The sequence below is a fragment of the Astyanax mexicanus genome, chromosome 6 (genome assembly GCF_023375975.1).
Source record: "Astyanax mexicanus isolate ESR-SI-001 chromosome 6, AstMex3_surface, whole genome shotgun sequence".
NCBI classification, from domain to species: domain Eukaryota; kingdom Metazoa; phylum Chordata; class Actinopteri; order Characiformes; family Acestrorhamphidae; genus Astyanax; species Astyanax mexicanus.
In genome coordinates, this window is record NC_064413.1 from 40,659,191 (window position 1) to 40,675,210 (window position 16,020).

Sequence of the window (16,020 nt, forward strand, 5' to 3'; positions counted from 1 at the left end):
CATATTAATAAACGGGCAAATAAAAGCTGTATTTTTGGTAATGCTGGTTGATGCTGGTTGATGAGTTCGGATCAGCAGATGTGAACAGTGAACAGAGATGGTGAGTGTATACTTATAAAACCGATAAACCCTGCGAGAATGGAGCAAACTTCATCACTTCATCAATCTTGATGAGGGTAAATGCTAAAGCTAGTGCAATCTGTGAGCTGCAATATCTCCTCTCAGACACAGGGGGGCGCTGTTTGTGGTTGAGGAGATGGTGCCTTAAGGCCTACGCAATGTAGTCTGAGTATTGGAGAGAAGGAGAGCTTGAGAAGAGGGGAAAGAAGAAAGTCAAGCTATATCCTAATTTTACAGCTGATACACTGAGCTGAATGTGCCAAAAAAAAAATTACCAGCAGGACAGAAGGATTGTGCTCATTTACAAAAATGGATGAACAGATATTCGGACATCTGCAGAAAATAAGTAAAGGCATGTACTGCTTGCATGCGATAGAGAACCACATCATGCGAAGTGGTCGAAGCTCAGCACGCCTCCTGCTGTCTAAAATAACTGTCCCCAGCATTCAGCAACATGTTTATGTTTTGACTTTATAGCTCACAGTATGTCATATTGTGGTGTAAACCACACTGACAAGTCTGTGTGCAGTTTGAGTGTGCTGAGAAGAGGGCATGTGTGTAGGTATGTACTTCTAATTTCCCAAAAAGGGACTAAGCCTAGTCTTAGACTATGTAGCATTTTGAATGGAGATTTTCCTTTGAAACGAATTCTGATGTTTAATTTCTACATTAGTTTTACAGCTCTTGTTCAATGCTAAAGCAAAAGGGAGAAATAGGGACATCAAACTTGTCTTGTGTGATCAGATTGCGATAATCACCCAATTAAAAATATCTACCATTAATATGAGACTACACTTTTGAAAAAGAACGTTTCTTTAAGCATCACCATGTCTGTAATAAAGTAAAAAAAAAAAGAGAGTTCTTTGGACCTCAAAATTTCGCTAAAATTCTTTACACTCACAAACATATTTCTTTATGGAGCCAAACATGACAACTATATGGTATTGCTCAAAGAACCATTTAAAGACACTTTATTTTAGAGAATGTATCAAAATACTCTGACATGCCATATGTCTTAGGACAGGACCTAGTGTCCCGTGACTTTTACCATGTCCCAAAGAAGCTAATAAACACTGCACTGACCTCGGATGTTCATGTAAGGCCTCCTGCATTGAATGTTGGTGTGATTCTGACAAAGTCATTGAACCAACAATTCTAGACAGATGCCGCTGGTCACGATCATTACCACCCACTGCACGCTCCATTGTGTTTTCTATGGTCTTTAATAAAGTATTCCCAGTAACATGTAACCCTGTTAAAATAATCATCCTGTAGCTGAGCCATTCTGTAGAGTCAGCCGACCCCTCCCACCTTTCTCTCTTTCTCCTCTCCCCACCCTCCTACCTTCACTCTCTACCTTGTACTCTCCCAGAGTGAGTGTGTTTAGAGCAGGTGCTGAGTCGCCATTTTCGGGTGCTGATTTTCAGTTAAAAACGCTGTTAAATCTTCTAAAAGAGACCTAAAATACTTTGTTTCTGTTCTGTTGGTGTATATAAGCCACAAGTTGGATAAACCCTCGTCTGTCTGTTCTATTTTGTGGAGAAACTTCGGTGAGTTCAAATAACACCAGATAAATACAGATTGTAAATGATTCAGTGATGTTTCTGTGTTAAAAAGAGCTTAAAATGTAAAAAAAAAAAAAAAGAGAGTTAAAAAGTTATTAAAACAACCGAAGTGTAAATATGTTAGGTTTTTGTCGAGTTAAAGTGTCGCGTTTTTCCTGCTAAAGGTGTAGACTAATAGCGATTAGCATTAGCAATAGCGGTTAGCATTAGCGATAGCGATCGGCTTAAATGTGTAAATATGTATGTTAAGTGTCAAATATTGCTGTTAATTTAGTCAGAGACAAGTCTTGATGCATATGGTGTTCTACAGTTTGACTGATGTTAGTGCTATGTCGAACAGGTTGTTTTAATTGATGGGAAAAACGCGCGAACTTTTTGAGTCCAAGATGGCGAGCCAACCCAAGACTACATGTCCCAGAATACTGTGCGAGTGACGTCTGCAGCGTGAGCACGCAAACTGCACCGCTGAGAGAGAGAGCGAGTCAGACCACAGATAAGAGGAGCCAAGCACTTGATACACACGCACACAATCACTAGTCTACCCGGGTAGTGAAGATCTAAATACACATTTCACACACTTTGGGACAAAATTACACACACAAAGGGAAAAGAAGAGGAAGCCTGACAGAACATCGTTTAAACTCAAAGACTGTGACTAAAAGAACACCTTGATATTTATTATTTTTCCTTTGTATTACTGAAACTGGCCATTTTGTGTTTTTTTCCTTAATTGTTTATTTTCTATTTTTAACTGATCAGAGCCCCATTGAACTATTTTTCTTATTTTCATACCCCCCTTCTGCTACTCTAAAACATTTTATTTGTTTATTTTACCAAATACACCTACACTTACACAGTAACAACAAATCATTTGTTAATAAATCTAAATTGTTAATTTTTACCCCGTACACTGTGTCCTGTTGCAAATTCTGTCCAAGCCCTCCTTAACGTACCTAGAGCAAGATTTATACTGGTCCATTCCCTGAGATTAAACAGGTCAAATCTATGGGATACTTTCCCCTTTTCCCCTTAGAAACTAAGTTGACGTAGCTACGGTGTTAATTAAACGTGTGCTACAAACATGTAACACTCAATCAAACCACAAGCCACGAGCATACTGATCAGTATTTAACCTCACTCACAAGATAACACCTCACAACATGTACAGTCCCAATTCTTACATTGTAAAGTTGCACTTCATCATAATTTTTTTTTTGTTTAAATCAAGATACTGCTTTTGTATGACTTTTGTATGGCATGTCGGTGTATTAAGTTTTTAAAATATTCATATAATACACATCTATCAGATATCACAGTATCTAATTATTCATATTTATCCATGTGAATACTGTACAAAGGACTGTTTATTATTCAGAAAATGAGGAAGTCAATTCTGGAAAACAAACCAAACAAACAAATAAACAGTAACTTACTGGTCCCTGGAGAGTGCAGTCCTCCCTCTCTATACTGCCTCTGGAATTCCTCAAGTCTGGTTTCTGAGACAAGGAGAAAGAAAGAAAGAAAAAGAGAAACAGAGAGGGAGGGAAAAGAATAAAAGAGTGTGAAGAAAAGGCATATGAAGCATACAGTTTCAGTGAATTTTGATACATAATCAATAAGCAAAAATATAATCCCAGTATTAATACAACAGGTCACAAAACATACTGCAACCCCCCTGACAACCCCATCCCTGCCCAGCTGTACTGTACCAGTTTCCCAAAGCAGGACTTGAAGACCTGCATCCTATGGGTTCTTCCTTGCCGTTTCCCTCTAGCGTGCTGTAAGTAGGCAGCTGAGAGCACGATTTAGCTCCATTCACAGAAAAAAGTATGTGCCGAGTGGCGAGGCTCCTGTGGTGAGGCATGCATGCACCCACACTGAGTCACTCCCGCCGAACGAGCCTCAACTTAGCTGCAACGACTTCACTTCCCCCTCGTCCGTCTCTCCTCCCTCCTGTTCTTCCCCTCTCATCTTTCTTTCTTTACCACTTCTACTGTCCTGCTCTTCTCCTTATTCCCCCCTCCCCTTCTCTCCTCCCTGTTTCTTTGTGGTCCTCGTCCTTTCTCTTCGTTCCTCCAGCCTCGCCCGCTGGCATGTGCCCGCCATTTCCCCCGCAGCTAGAGCGATGCAGGGGAATGGTGGAAATGAAAACCCTTCCAGCCACAGCAATTTAACTTTCATCAGTGGCGGGTCAGGGTGAGTTTAGCTGCTTCACGCATCACTGCTAACACAACCCTCTCATTACTCAGGAATTCTCCAAAACTGCACCTGTAACATCCATACACTCTGTATGCTCCGTATGGAAAAGCAAACAGAGGGCGTCCTAATGGAATACACTTAATTTTTCATGTTAAATAAAAAAAAAAATACAGTAGCAATAAAAATAAGTAATGAAAAATAAACAAGCACAGCTCCTTTTGTTTTAAGTGTTTCTTATCCTGTGTTGTTGTTTGCTGTGCGCTAGTTTTAGCTGGGCACTGGAAGCAGAATGAGGCTTTCTATGAGACAGGCTGAAGATAATGACAGTCGAGTAAAAATAACTTGAGGGTTCGAGCCAGAGCCCCACATCCTGCTCGCTCGCCTTAGCCACTCACTCTCTCTCTTTTTCTCACAAACTCTCGGACAGTGTTACACAAGCTCTCACTTCCTGCGTGTTTTCGAGCTCAAGAACATTATATCTCTCCAGCATGAGCCAATCACAAGAGTTTTTTTAGGGGTTGCATTATGTAGAGCCGAGCTTTGAATTAAGACTCCTGCATTTACTTAAATATAAAGAGTCCTATAAAAGAAGGCATTATTTGCACCAGGTAACTTAAGGAGTTAAAAAGGTGACGGCTACATAGTTGATGGTCTTGTGTTACTAATTAGATTAAGCCTAACATCCTGCTGCATATATGTACATCACTGGTCCAGGACTGTAGTGGTTTCTGTAACTGTGATGTTTCTGTTTACAACTGGCCTTTAGTGACCTGGACAAAAGAACCAAGATTACAGGGAGCAGCAAACTGCTTCCCAGCTCTAGGAACAGAGCAGTCGTTCTTGGAACCTTAAGCAAGGTCCCACAAGGTCCTAAACACTGTAGGCTAAAACAGGAAAAAAGATTTTCAGGGAAGCTGGTAGAGGGAGCTCTAGCTCTTGTAAGGGAAGTGCTGAGAGTAGGGAGGAGAGAGGACGGAGTAAGATGAGTAAGGGGAAAGAAGGTGGAAGAGCATGAGAGAGAAAGAAAGTAAGAGAGAGAAAGAGCATGAATGCGAATGCAAAGTGTGCAAATGTGAGAACGCAAGAAAGAAAGAGAGCCACGAAAATGAGAGAGCAAGGGCAGCTTTATTAAAAAAAAAAAAAAGGTCAGCATGAGTGTAAGACAGAGAACATGTTAACGAAAGCATAAGAGTGATAGAGTGCAAGAGTGTGAAAGTGCATAAGTGAGCGAGAGAGCATGGAAGTGAAACTAATGCAAACAAAACAGACCCTGTTGAAGAGCTGAAGACGGAAATGAGCAAATGAAAGAAAAACAAAATGTGTAGCCCAACAGGGGAATAATAAAACTAAAAAACACAGTAAGTACCATTAAGCGCTCTTCATGCTCTAACCAGCGCTGGTCCTCCTCCATCTGCTGCTGCTGCATCATCAGCTGCTCCTCCACCAGGTGAGGAGGGAGAGATGGACCCCCCATACCAGTCCTCAGCGCCTCACTATCCTGATACACAAATAAACACACATTTATAACCACTGCCTTAAAACACAGTATATTTTACACTTAAAATCCCAAAGTGCTGTATGAATTTACATAATTTAGGACAATTTAAAAATTATGCTTAAACAAATTTGATTATTCATCTTACATCTTCAGATCGATGAATACCAAAGCACGCCTGATATTTACACTCCTACTAACTAGTCAAGAAATCTACTAATTGGAACTTTAAGACAAAAATAAACACAACAAAGTCAATCAGTTCACTGCTCTGTTCTTCTCCACTCACCTCCATGTTGGGGTTCCACAAAGAGTGGTCCTGAGCGACCCTGTGGTGGTTCCAGCCGTCGTGGGGGTCAAGGCCCAACCCGGCAGCCTGTGGAGGGTACATCCCACTGGGCATCGAGGGCATGCCATGAGGACCTGGGTAGCCCCCAACCTAGAGAACCAGCAGAGCTATATTTAGTCTTATAGATACCTGACTGGTGAAGTAGCAGAGCGTGTGTTTTTCCTTCCATTCCTAAGGCCTGTGGTTTGTTTTTAAAGCTGGGAGAGAAATTATTTTACCCTTGACTTCACAGTTCCGAGATTACTTACATGCATGTGGTTTAATATGCTATTAAGCTATGGCTATGCTCTCAAGACAGATAACATCTGGGATATGCCCAGAATCAGCAAATAGCAGCCCACAGGCCAGATCCGGCCTGTGACCGAGTTTTCTCCGGCCCCAACCGTTCCTCTAAACCTTATTTCCCATGATTCAGTTAAAATTAAGTGAAATCCATAAAAGGGATAAAGCTCTGAACACTGTTCTGCTTCCAGCAGCTGTTGAAATAGAAGCACATAAAGAAGACACTAGGGAAACTTTTACTCTCACAAAACAGCAGGTGGTAAAGAGGTTTCATGAACTATATGGAATGATGGCAACTGTTTAACTGCAAATCATTTGTTGTGAGAGTCTTTGGAGCCTGTGGAGGGGCTAAAGGCTAACAGTAGTCAACCATAGAAAGGGCTGTTGTGGTTATCCAGTGTGTGGGACCCTGTGGAGTGGGTAAAGCCTACTGCTAACTGAACGAAGCAGGGGTTGATGCAGTTAGAGTGGTTAAACGCTAGCGCTAGCTGACCAAATCAAGGGCTGCAGTGGTTTTCTAGCACTCCGGAGCCCTTGGAGCCTGCAGGGTTGCTAAAAGCTAACACTAGTTGACTAAAGCAAGGTTTGATGTAGTTATCAGGTGGGCAGTAGCCACTGGAGCAGCCAAAAGCTAATGCTAGCTGAAGGAAGCAAGGGAAGATGTAGTGATCTGGCATGTGGGATCCTGTTGAATAAATAAAAGCTAATATTTACTGACCAAAGCAAGGATTTACACAGTTATTCAGTGTGTGGGAGATGCTTGAACAGTCACTAGCTGATGGTAGCGAAACAAAGAAAGGTATGCTATGCTAAGGTAACTATGAGGCCACTAAAGTGACCAAAAGCTAATGCAAGGATAAGTGCAATTATCTGATGCACAAGAGCCTCTGGAGTGGCTAAAAGTTAATACTAGCCGACAAAATAAGGGTCAATGTGGTTATTGGCATGTGGAAGCTGCTGGAGTGTACAGGGTTGTAAATAGGCTAATAAAACTGCATTTAGGCATGTCTTGCCACAAACTACACTTACGTATACAATACTGAACAAATTAAAAACACATTATTTTGCATCTTTAACCTTTAAATCCATGTAAAAGTAGCTATCAATCGTTATCATACCTGATAATGATTGTGCTGACCCATGTGCTGAGGACTAGGGTAGAAACCTTCACTGGAACGTGGACTAGGATAACCAGGCCTGCTTGGCTGCAAACACACACACATACATACATTTGTCACTATATGCATCTACATGCTTTTGCACGAGGGGGTGCAGTTAGCAAAGATAAACCAGGCAAACACAAAACTGGAATGGTTTTGTGTAAATGAGTAGAGTCCAGGCTGTTGAAGGGTAAAAGAAAAGTAAAACAGGCTTTTAAAAGGCAAGCAGTTAGTTAAACATCCAAAAATGCAAAAATGCTCCTCATTAGAGCTGTTATTTAGCTGCTGGTTATACACGAGGAAGGGGTGGGATGGATATTATAAATTACAAGACAGGATTCAAAACGGAAGGCAGCAAGTCCTCTTCTGATTGGTTGAGATGTTGCACCACATTCAGCTGTGGATGGATAAAGCTGTTTAAAAAGCACATCTACCTTATACACTCTCTCATAGACAGAGTCACGCAACCACCCCTCCGGGGGAGCAAGGGAAGGAAGGAAGATCCGAAAAGAGGAAAATTAAGAGTGAAAAAGTGCAGCAAGTATATAAAAAAATTATCAACTTAAAACAGGTCAAGATTCGGTGAATAAACAAACTATTTTGGTAAAACGTCTAACATTTTTAGTATTTCTTTTTGGAGCACCAAATTTATCATAATAGTTCATGCACATTCATGTGAGCAGCAATCGCAAAAGCTTATTGGCTTAATTGTTACGCAAAAACCTTCCATCTTCAAAAAAAAACTTTCAGTAGAAGTCAATGTAACAAGATTTTGAGAATTTCTACTGGTTCATTCATCATAAAATGTCACTATTTAAATGACAGCAGTTCAAATAATGTTAAATAAAATTGAGATGCAAGGTTTTCGTGTAAAAGCAATGTTTGGATTAATCAATATAACATGCATTAACGACAAATCAAGAATCACTGAGCTGCCAGTATGTACATCTTTTGTTGATATAAAAAACACAAGGAATAAGAACCAATCTTATACCAATAGTATAAACCAATCCAGGGGGGAGTCAGGAGTAAACACAAGCTAACCACATGGCCTACATCCACATGGTTGGCCACATGCTTGCAAATGCATGTGTTTTGCGCAGATATTTCCAGTTACAGGTAAATTTACGCTTTTAATCTCTGAAAAACGCTCTTTTTTACCATTTAAAAGGCTATTAAAGGGCCAATTACTATTGTTTTGCTGTTTTCCTTGTGTTTTGAGTGCTCGGTGCTGACTTAACTCAGGAAGCAAGAAACACTTGGGTGGGGGCGGGGCTGTTGATGGCATGGGCCCTGCATTGTTTAATATTGCGATATATATTTGCAATGTTAACATTTTCCAATATTGTGCTGCCCTATCACAAAGTATAGTTTTATGTAAAATCTTAAAATCTGAATGAGACAAGTTTAGAGGGTTCAAGAACCTTTTTTTTTCTTCTTCTTCTTCTTCTTCAAAAAAAAAAAAAAAAAAAAAAAGCTTATCCATAGTTCTTGAATCTGATTATTAAAACAGCCAAAACATGTAGGGAAATGTAGGAAAAGAATGTAATGAACTGGCAACTCAGAGAATTCCATATTAGTGTATTATAAGACCACCTCTCGGGCTTATTTGTAAACCTATTAGACCTGCCTGTGGAAGAAAACAGTGAGGTTGGTGTTGGTTCAAGCTTGGCTGACGCATAAAAGTGCTGGGTGGCCCCACGAGGCCACGGTCAGAGTAGTGGGCAGTTCGGGACTCCATGGGGGGCAGAGAAGGCCTCCTCCGGAGCCTAGGCCCCTGATGAGGTTGCCTGGGGGTCTGCAAGGGGGAGTGCAGCGCTAGTGCAGGGACAGCAGGGGGCTGAGAGAAGCGGAGTGAGAGCTGAGAGCCAAAAAGCCCAAAAAGCTGAGAAGGACAAGCAGAAGCAGCAGACAAGCAGTCCATGCTAACACTGTGCTGCAGGGAGGGTCTGCGAGAGGGCTACACACACACACACACACACACAGAACCAGGCACACACACACACAGGCACGCGCACACAAAGTCAACCAACACAAGGACACCACATACACACGGATGAAAAGAGGACATATTTAGAGAGGCATGACAAGGGCACATACACTCATGGAAACATACATCAACAACGGCAAACATGTGCTCGCATTTACACCAGTGTGACAAGACAGACATGGACACCTGAAGGGCTGCATGGTCACGAATAAGCTCAGCAGGGAGTGAAAGCGTGAGTGAGGGAGTGAGGGAGGGAGCGAGGGAGTGAAGTTCTATACCACACACAGAGCAGCAGAAAGAGCTCAGGCTGAAGAGTTAGACAGAGGTGACCAGCCAGGCCGATCAATCACCAGCAGTCAAACACTGCTAGCTAGCAGTTATGCCTGACTTTCAGGAGGATTTGTGGAAAGAATTTGTAATAAATACTTAAGACAGACGTGCTAAAAGCACATAAGGCTTTATAAGAGCCACTTCTGTCCTCATCTTACATAACTACTTAACTGCACAATTTAGTTATACAGTAGTTTCCAAACTATTTATGACACACAATGTGTCCAAAAGTAGCCAGACACCCAGTGCAATCAGTAAACTGATACTGATATAGACTTGCACAGTTTACACAGGTCTGCACTGATGTTTTACATTTATGCTATGATTGAGAGGAGTGATAAGTAGAACAAACACATTTTGGAAAGGTTTAAGCACTCCTGGTTAAATATTTGACATTTTGATCATTTTCTATGCGAAACTAAGTGAACTAGTCTACAGGAAACCTTAAAAATTTAATTTTTTGCACATTTTAGAACAGAATTCCTATCTATTTTCCAAATTTAGCATCTTGGAAATCATAAAATGTAAAATTGTTTGTCTCATAACTGTTGCATTATGTTAAAGCAAAAATATACAGTAGATATTCTTTAGAATGCACACAAATGTTAAGTGTAGTGTATATTACCTTATTTTCACTTATTAAGTTATAAACCCTGAAACAATTTCATAATTGCTGTCCAATTAATAACACGAATCTCCAAAAGACCAATCTTAAAAGAGAGAAATAAACCAATAACCTTCAACTGAAGTCAATGTAAAAAGCAGTTTTTCAGGTAATTTTGGATAATTTCTATTGGTCAATTTATCAAGGAATTTGTGTCAATTTGTGTTCAAATTCTGTGGTAGACTAAAAATCGATTAAATGGAGATTCCTGTTTTTTTATTGGACATTGCTGATACGTGAACCCTACATTTAAAACAACTTACTTACATTTTAAATAATAAAAATAATTATAAGTATTATTACTACTTGGGGTAAATGCATTAATTCTGTATTACTCTGTAAAAAAAAGGATATTTAATGTGTTAAAAAGAAAGAGGAATGAAGAAAAAGAAATTAAAAAAGGCAACACGATCACAACATATCTAAATAGCAATGTCCCTACTTTAAAAACTCTTACTGCAGTTTTTATCTTTAAATAAAAAAAAATTCAACTTACTATAAAATGTTTAATGGAATGAAAAAGATTGAATTGTTAAATACATATTATGACTACTGTTACTGCTAGAGGCTTAAAACAGTTACAAATGCTAAGCTTCTAGCAGTAACACTACATACAGTCTTCATTTAGTAATAGAGAGCACATCCATGAAAGAAGAACAAGGATGACATAATGCCAGGACAGCAGTTACTGATCTTGATCCTTAAGTTAACACACCCACTTGATCTTAGAAAGAGCCTGGTATTTAGCTGAATAAAACAGACATTAATATGTGGGCATCGACTCCTAGAAAGCATCTGTCAGTTTCTACATGATCTTAGCATTACAATCACTAACTCTGATAAGGTAGGATAAGTAGAGAAAGTCTAAGATTAAAAGATAAGTTTGATGTTTTGGTAGCGAATCACTTTAAGCCAAGAGATTTCACACTGATCTGAGAGTGGGAACTTTCACAGCTTTAATTAGATTTTGGTCACGTCACATTTGACCCCAATAAATTTAATCTATAAGTCTTGTAAAGAGTCTGGCTGAGTTAGATCAAGCTAACTGTGATCAAAAAAATGTATGTGGCTCAAAATATCAACATTTCATCCTATTAAGATCTGAGATTTCCAAATATTGCATAAATTCTAAATTCTTAATCTCTCACAGCAGATTTATATTTGTTACTTTATTAAAATATGTGAAAAATGTACTAAAAGATTAGGTGATACGTAATTACACTGAAACGTGACATAGGTCAGGAATTAATTATTACTAACTATTGTGTCCCATGACTTTTGGCATACTTATTGGAGGCTACAGGATATTAACAGACATTAAATTGATTTTAATGTGGATGTGATTTCTGCTAGAATTGCTTGTCTGTTTGCATGGACAATTCTAGCCAGACATTGCCACTCACAATCATTACCACCCACTGTGCTGTCCACTGTGGGCAGTAATGCCTTCAATGCCATTTTTGTCCTGGTACACAGGTGAACAGGTGACACTAAGAATCAACGAATGTTAAATGCCTTATACAACTTTAGAAACAGAATTTCCCATCTTTTCAGCACCCACTATTAGGCCTTGCTTACCAAGACAACTTGCCATGAACACACTGACCAGTGTCCAGCCTAATACACAAGATAATACCTCACAACTTAAACAGGTGTAGCTGTTCCCAAGCTATCCCCTGAGGTAAGACTTCTTGATTAAGTTACATACTGCTAGTTCTACACATTATTTACACACACAATCTATATATTTACTTGGATATTTCCTTGAAACCACTGTAAAAATACACAACTACTAGTGAATAAATACAGTGAAAATGCTGTAAATATCTCCAGATCATAATCCCACACTGTTTACATTATTTATTATTAAAACAGCCCGTCTTAGGATCTATTCAACTCTTAACTGCTTTTTTAGAAGTAAATTCTTAGGTGCTTACTTTTGGCGGCGCCTCGTCTGATCCCCCTGAATCCCAGGACACGTTGACCTGTCGCCTCATCTCCATCCGACTGCGCTCCTCCTGCTGCGCCTTCTCCTCTGCGAGGATGGTGCTGGAGAACAATAGGAAAGTGCCAGGGTGAGCCAACAACATCTCAGCTGAAGCCTGCACTCAATCAGTGGGAACAAATCCAGTCACACGTGCTCCTACGACCAGAGCTCCGCACACTGAGGCTGTGTGTGTTTAAGACTGAGTGAATCCAGGAGTTTTAATCCAGGCGTGTCTAAGCAGGCAGACCGCAGCAGACGACTTCCAGAGAAGAATGAGATAACCCACGTCCAGCAAGTGGTATTAATACACACTTGGTATCGTAGAGCAACTCATGCATGAAACAGTTGAGGTGGAGTTCACACAATAGAAAAAAAACACTACAGTGTGGTAATTACATACATGACTCAAAGCCAAGCTCAGGAAAGACCACTGACAATGCTCTATATTAGCTCAGACACAACTACAACATGTACAACATTAGGCCAGCCACAATAACTGCTTTTGTTTAAACAATATATTGTGAAAGAATTAATTGTGATAAATCATATCATTGTCATTTTAGGAGCATTGCTATCATAAAAAATAATGCCATAGTAACGTAATTACACACTTTTATAGAGAAATGAACTTGATGAACTCACTTATTTAATTTTAACTATTAATACTTGTCAGATTCTGGAACTGGAAAATAAAAGAATTAAATTAAAACAAAATAAAACACTTCTATCCTTAGTAAAGCCTATGACAGGCCTATATAAAATCTAAGATCTTAATCGATTTTTTCCCCAAGAGTGGTATAAACACACAAAAATAAAAACACTTTTAAAGCCATTGAAGACAGCAAGAAGCAATTTTCTATCTCTCAACATTACACAGAACATACAACATTACATCCATTGACCTCTAAAAAGCTCTACTAACATGTTCTACACTCTTAACAATAAGCACATTATTTAAGTCTAGTCCAGACAGAATCTGACACCAAGTTAAGCTTCATACCTGTCCTGAACTTGGTAAGTTATCCTTCAGAGAAAAGTAAGAAGTAAGTGAAAAGATGCAAGAGGTGTGAGAAGCACGGACAATCAGACCCGACAGTGAGAACACGGCTAAGGGCCCACAGCTCGGCTCCACGGCAGATATTTTTAGAAGCACTGTCATCCCCGACAGGCCCAGCAAGTGTGCTGACAGCAGAAGAATGACTGACGAGACAGAGGAGAAAAACACCTGTGCAGATCATTCTGAAACTTCACTGCTCGGGTCAGAGACCCCCTGCAGAGCTTTAGAAAGAGAACCGTTCTGAATCTAATAGCTGAACTCATTAAATATTGCCACAAATGTACTGATGGTGCTCTCTGGTCAAATTCCTGTATCAGCTTAGGTCTGTCACAACAATAACGTTATTGTCTTATTCTATAATACGTGTTTATATTACATCAATTATATTTGCTGACCTCGAAATTGCCCATTAAGTTTACTTAATGAGAAGAGTCCATTAACAAGAGTGACCCAATAAGTTCACTTTACTTTATAGTGTATTTGTATTATATATTTAAGATATGTAAACATTTTAATGCATCTTAAAATCACATTTATATTATTTAGCATTTTTGTTAATTTGCTGACCTCTGTATTGTTCAGTGTGTTTACTTTGAAATGGGACAATAAAGTCAATTATACAGCATGGCTTAAAATGCCAAAATATAATTTACTGCACATAAATGTTGCCTGCAAACCTAAAAATGGACCAACCACAACCTACCTGATGGCAAAGGTTAAAGCATATTTCATGGAACATGGGAGCCCTCATTCAATAAAAAGCTATATAGTATAGCTGTTTAAATCCAGATGTGACCTGCAAGCATGAAACATCTGGCCAGTGAGGTTGTTTGAACTATAATGAACGATAATTTAAAAAAGATAGAATTAAAAAGATAAAACAAAATAAAATGCTTCTCTGGCGAGCTTTTGTTTACACCCCTCCCTGTCTCTCTTTTGTGCTCGGTGTGACTTTAGTTTCCGCCCGTTCTTATTTATCCGCCCGTTCTTGGGCTCCCTATCTCCTTATAAGGGCGTTTTTTTTCCTGGCCCAATTCACTAGCTGGGGTAGCGTTGGTGTAAGAGACCACAACCCCTGATGACCCGAGTTCAATCACACGTGAGGAGCGGTGTATTTATTTATTTATTTATTTTTTTTCATTTTACCTACTTTGAGATGAGTTTACCCACTTTTTAGATGACTTTACCTACTTTGAGATGAGTTTACCGACTTTTTAGATGAGTTTACCTACTTTAAGAAACTAAGTACTAACGTCATGTATATAATATAACGTACAATAAACTGATAAACCATAAACCATTATTGTGACAGCCCTATACCTTCACCCCTTTTGGCAGGGTACATATCTGTGTTTTTTTCGCCATGCCTTAAAGTTGAAAACCTCAATCTCAATTTTTTATCTCCTTAATAAATCTCTCTTTCTTACAAAGCCTATTTTTGTTGTTAAAGGCTGTTTAAAACTGTAGACACTGTAAAATGATAAACTATTATTTTTACTTTAATGAGGCAATTAGTATCACAATGGCACAACTGCATTTTCCTTTTTATTTGTAAAGCTCCAGTGTTCTGGTAAATTCTATGAAAAAGCATGGTTAAAGACTCTCACTCATGACAGAATGAGTGTTTTTCCCCTTTTCTAACAACAGTGATCAGCATCTAGGAACAATGCTGGTTTAGAGAGACTTCTAAGAAGTCTCCATTAGATAAAGTGGGATAAGTAAGGGCTAAATCACTCCAAAACAGCAGAAATTGCTTGTGTGAAGAAAATGAACTCTAAATTCCTTACTATTAGTGCAACAGCCTTAGCATTAACAGGCATGTTTTTCAAACTCCAAGCACTGCTTACTTCAGCAACAGTGCAGAACACAAAAGGAGCATAAAACACACACAAACCACGTAGTAGCATTTAATGACATTTTTCCCTAATTGATGATTATATCAGCCACACCTGGATCCCAGTATCCAGTGCCTTTTATGGGCCTGATTCTGTGGTATAAATAGTGTTAACAGTGCAAATATTTACAGCGTTTCCAGGACACGGCAGCACAGTAGGAAAACCTAGAGAATGACTGATGTGCAATAGAGTAAGTCAGAGAGCAAGAGCGAGAGAGCGTGCTGTACAATGAGAACTCGTCTGGCTGTAATTTTTTCCTGCTGCTCAGCTATACAGCATTTAGAGTTACAGCTTATAATGACAGCTGCCCTGTTTCAAATATGCACCATCACAAATTTATTACACCTTAAAGGGGTCCAAGTAACGCAGCCTTAAAACAATGCCTAGTTTACTTACATAATGGTTTAAATGATCCCATAAATTCCTGAAATGCTTCAAGCCTTATGCAGGAAGACACTAATGGTACGGTTTAAAGCATGTACAGCAGTGGGGAACACTCAGGGCCTTCAAAACCTTCAGAAAACGCCTAATGACTGAAGTCAGTACTGATCTCATTTCATAATACTTTTGATTTCAAAAGGGTTACATTTCTGGAATGCTAAACAGTAAATTTCCTATTCTGGCAAACACAGTTAAACATTGCTGCCATTTGTTGACTTCACTGGTTGAATGGAAGGTCAGATTAGGCAACAATATGATGATGTAATGGCACTGTAATGAATCAATCATGTTTCCAGCTACAATGTGTGGGAAGAGTTTTGTCTAAAATGTATCACTCTGGTCTGTCTGAAAGCTCTAAACACATCACTGTCTGTGAATAAGACTGGTGGCAATGTCATTACCTGGAAGAGACACGATTAACCCTATATACAACAAACATAAAAAAAAAAATAATAAAAAAAAAAGTCTGGGCACCCCTGATAATTT

General features: G+C 39.2%; 1 protein-coding gene across 14 annotated transcripts in view; it reads right to left on the reverse strand.

Moving 5' to 3' along the window:
* ptk2ab (protein tyrosine kinase 2ab) overlaps positions 1–16,020 on the reverse strand; it is a 95,494-nt gene that overhangs the window by 6,667 nt on the left and 72,807 nt on the right. For 9 of the 14 annotated variants that reach the window (XM_049480187.1, XM_049480189.1, XM_049480188.1 and 6 more), the window contains 6 exons: positions 12,092–12,203; positions 8,801–9,130; positions 7,129–7,215; positions 5,669–5,818; positions 5,251–5,382; positions 3,119–3,181 (listed from right to left, as the gene is read on the reverse strand). In XM_049480187.1, the coding sequence (XP_049336144.1) occupies positions 3,119–3,181; positions 5,251–5,382; positions 5,669–5,818; positions 7,129–7,215; positions 8,801–9,130; positions 12,092–12,203 (874 nt within the window). The remainder of the gene's footprint in view (positions 1–3,118; positions 3,182–5,250; positions 5,383–5,668; positions 5,819–7,128; positions 7,216–8,800; positions 9,131–12,091; positions 12,204–16,020) is intronic. The other 5 variants (XM_049480196.1, XM_049480194.1, XM_049480195.1 and 2 more) reach the window with 2 other exon arrangements.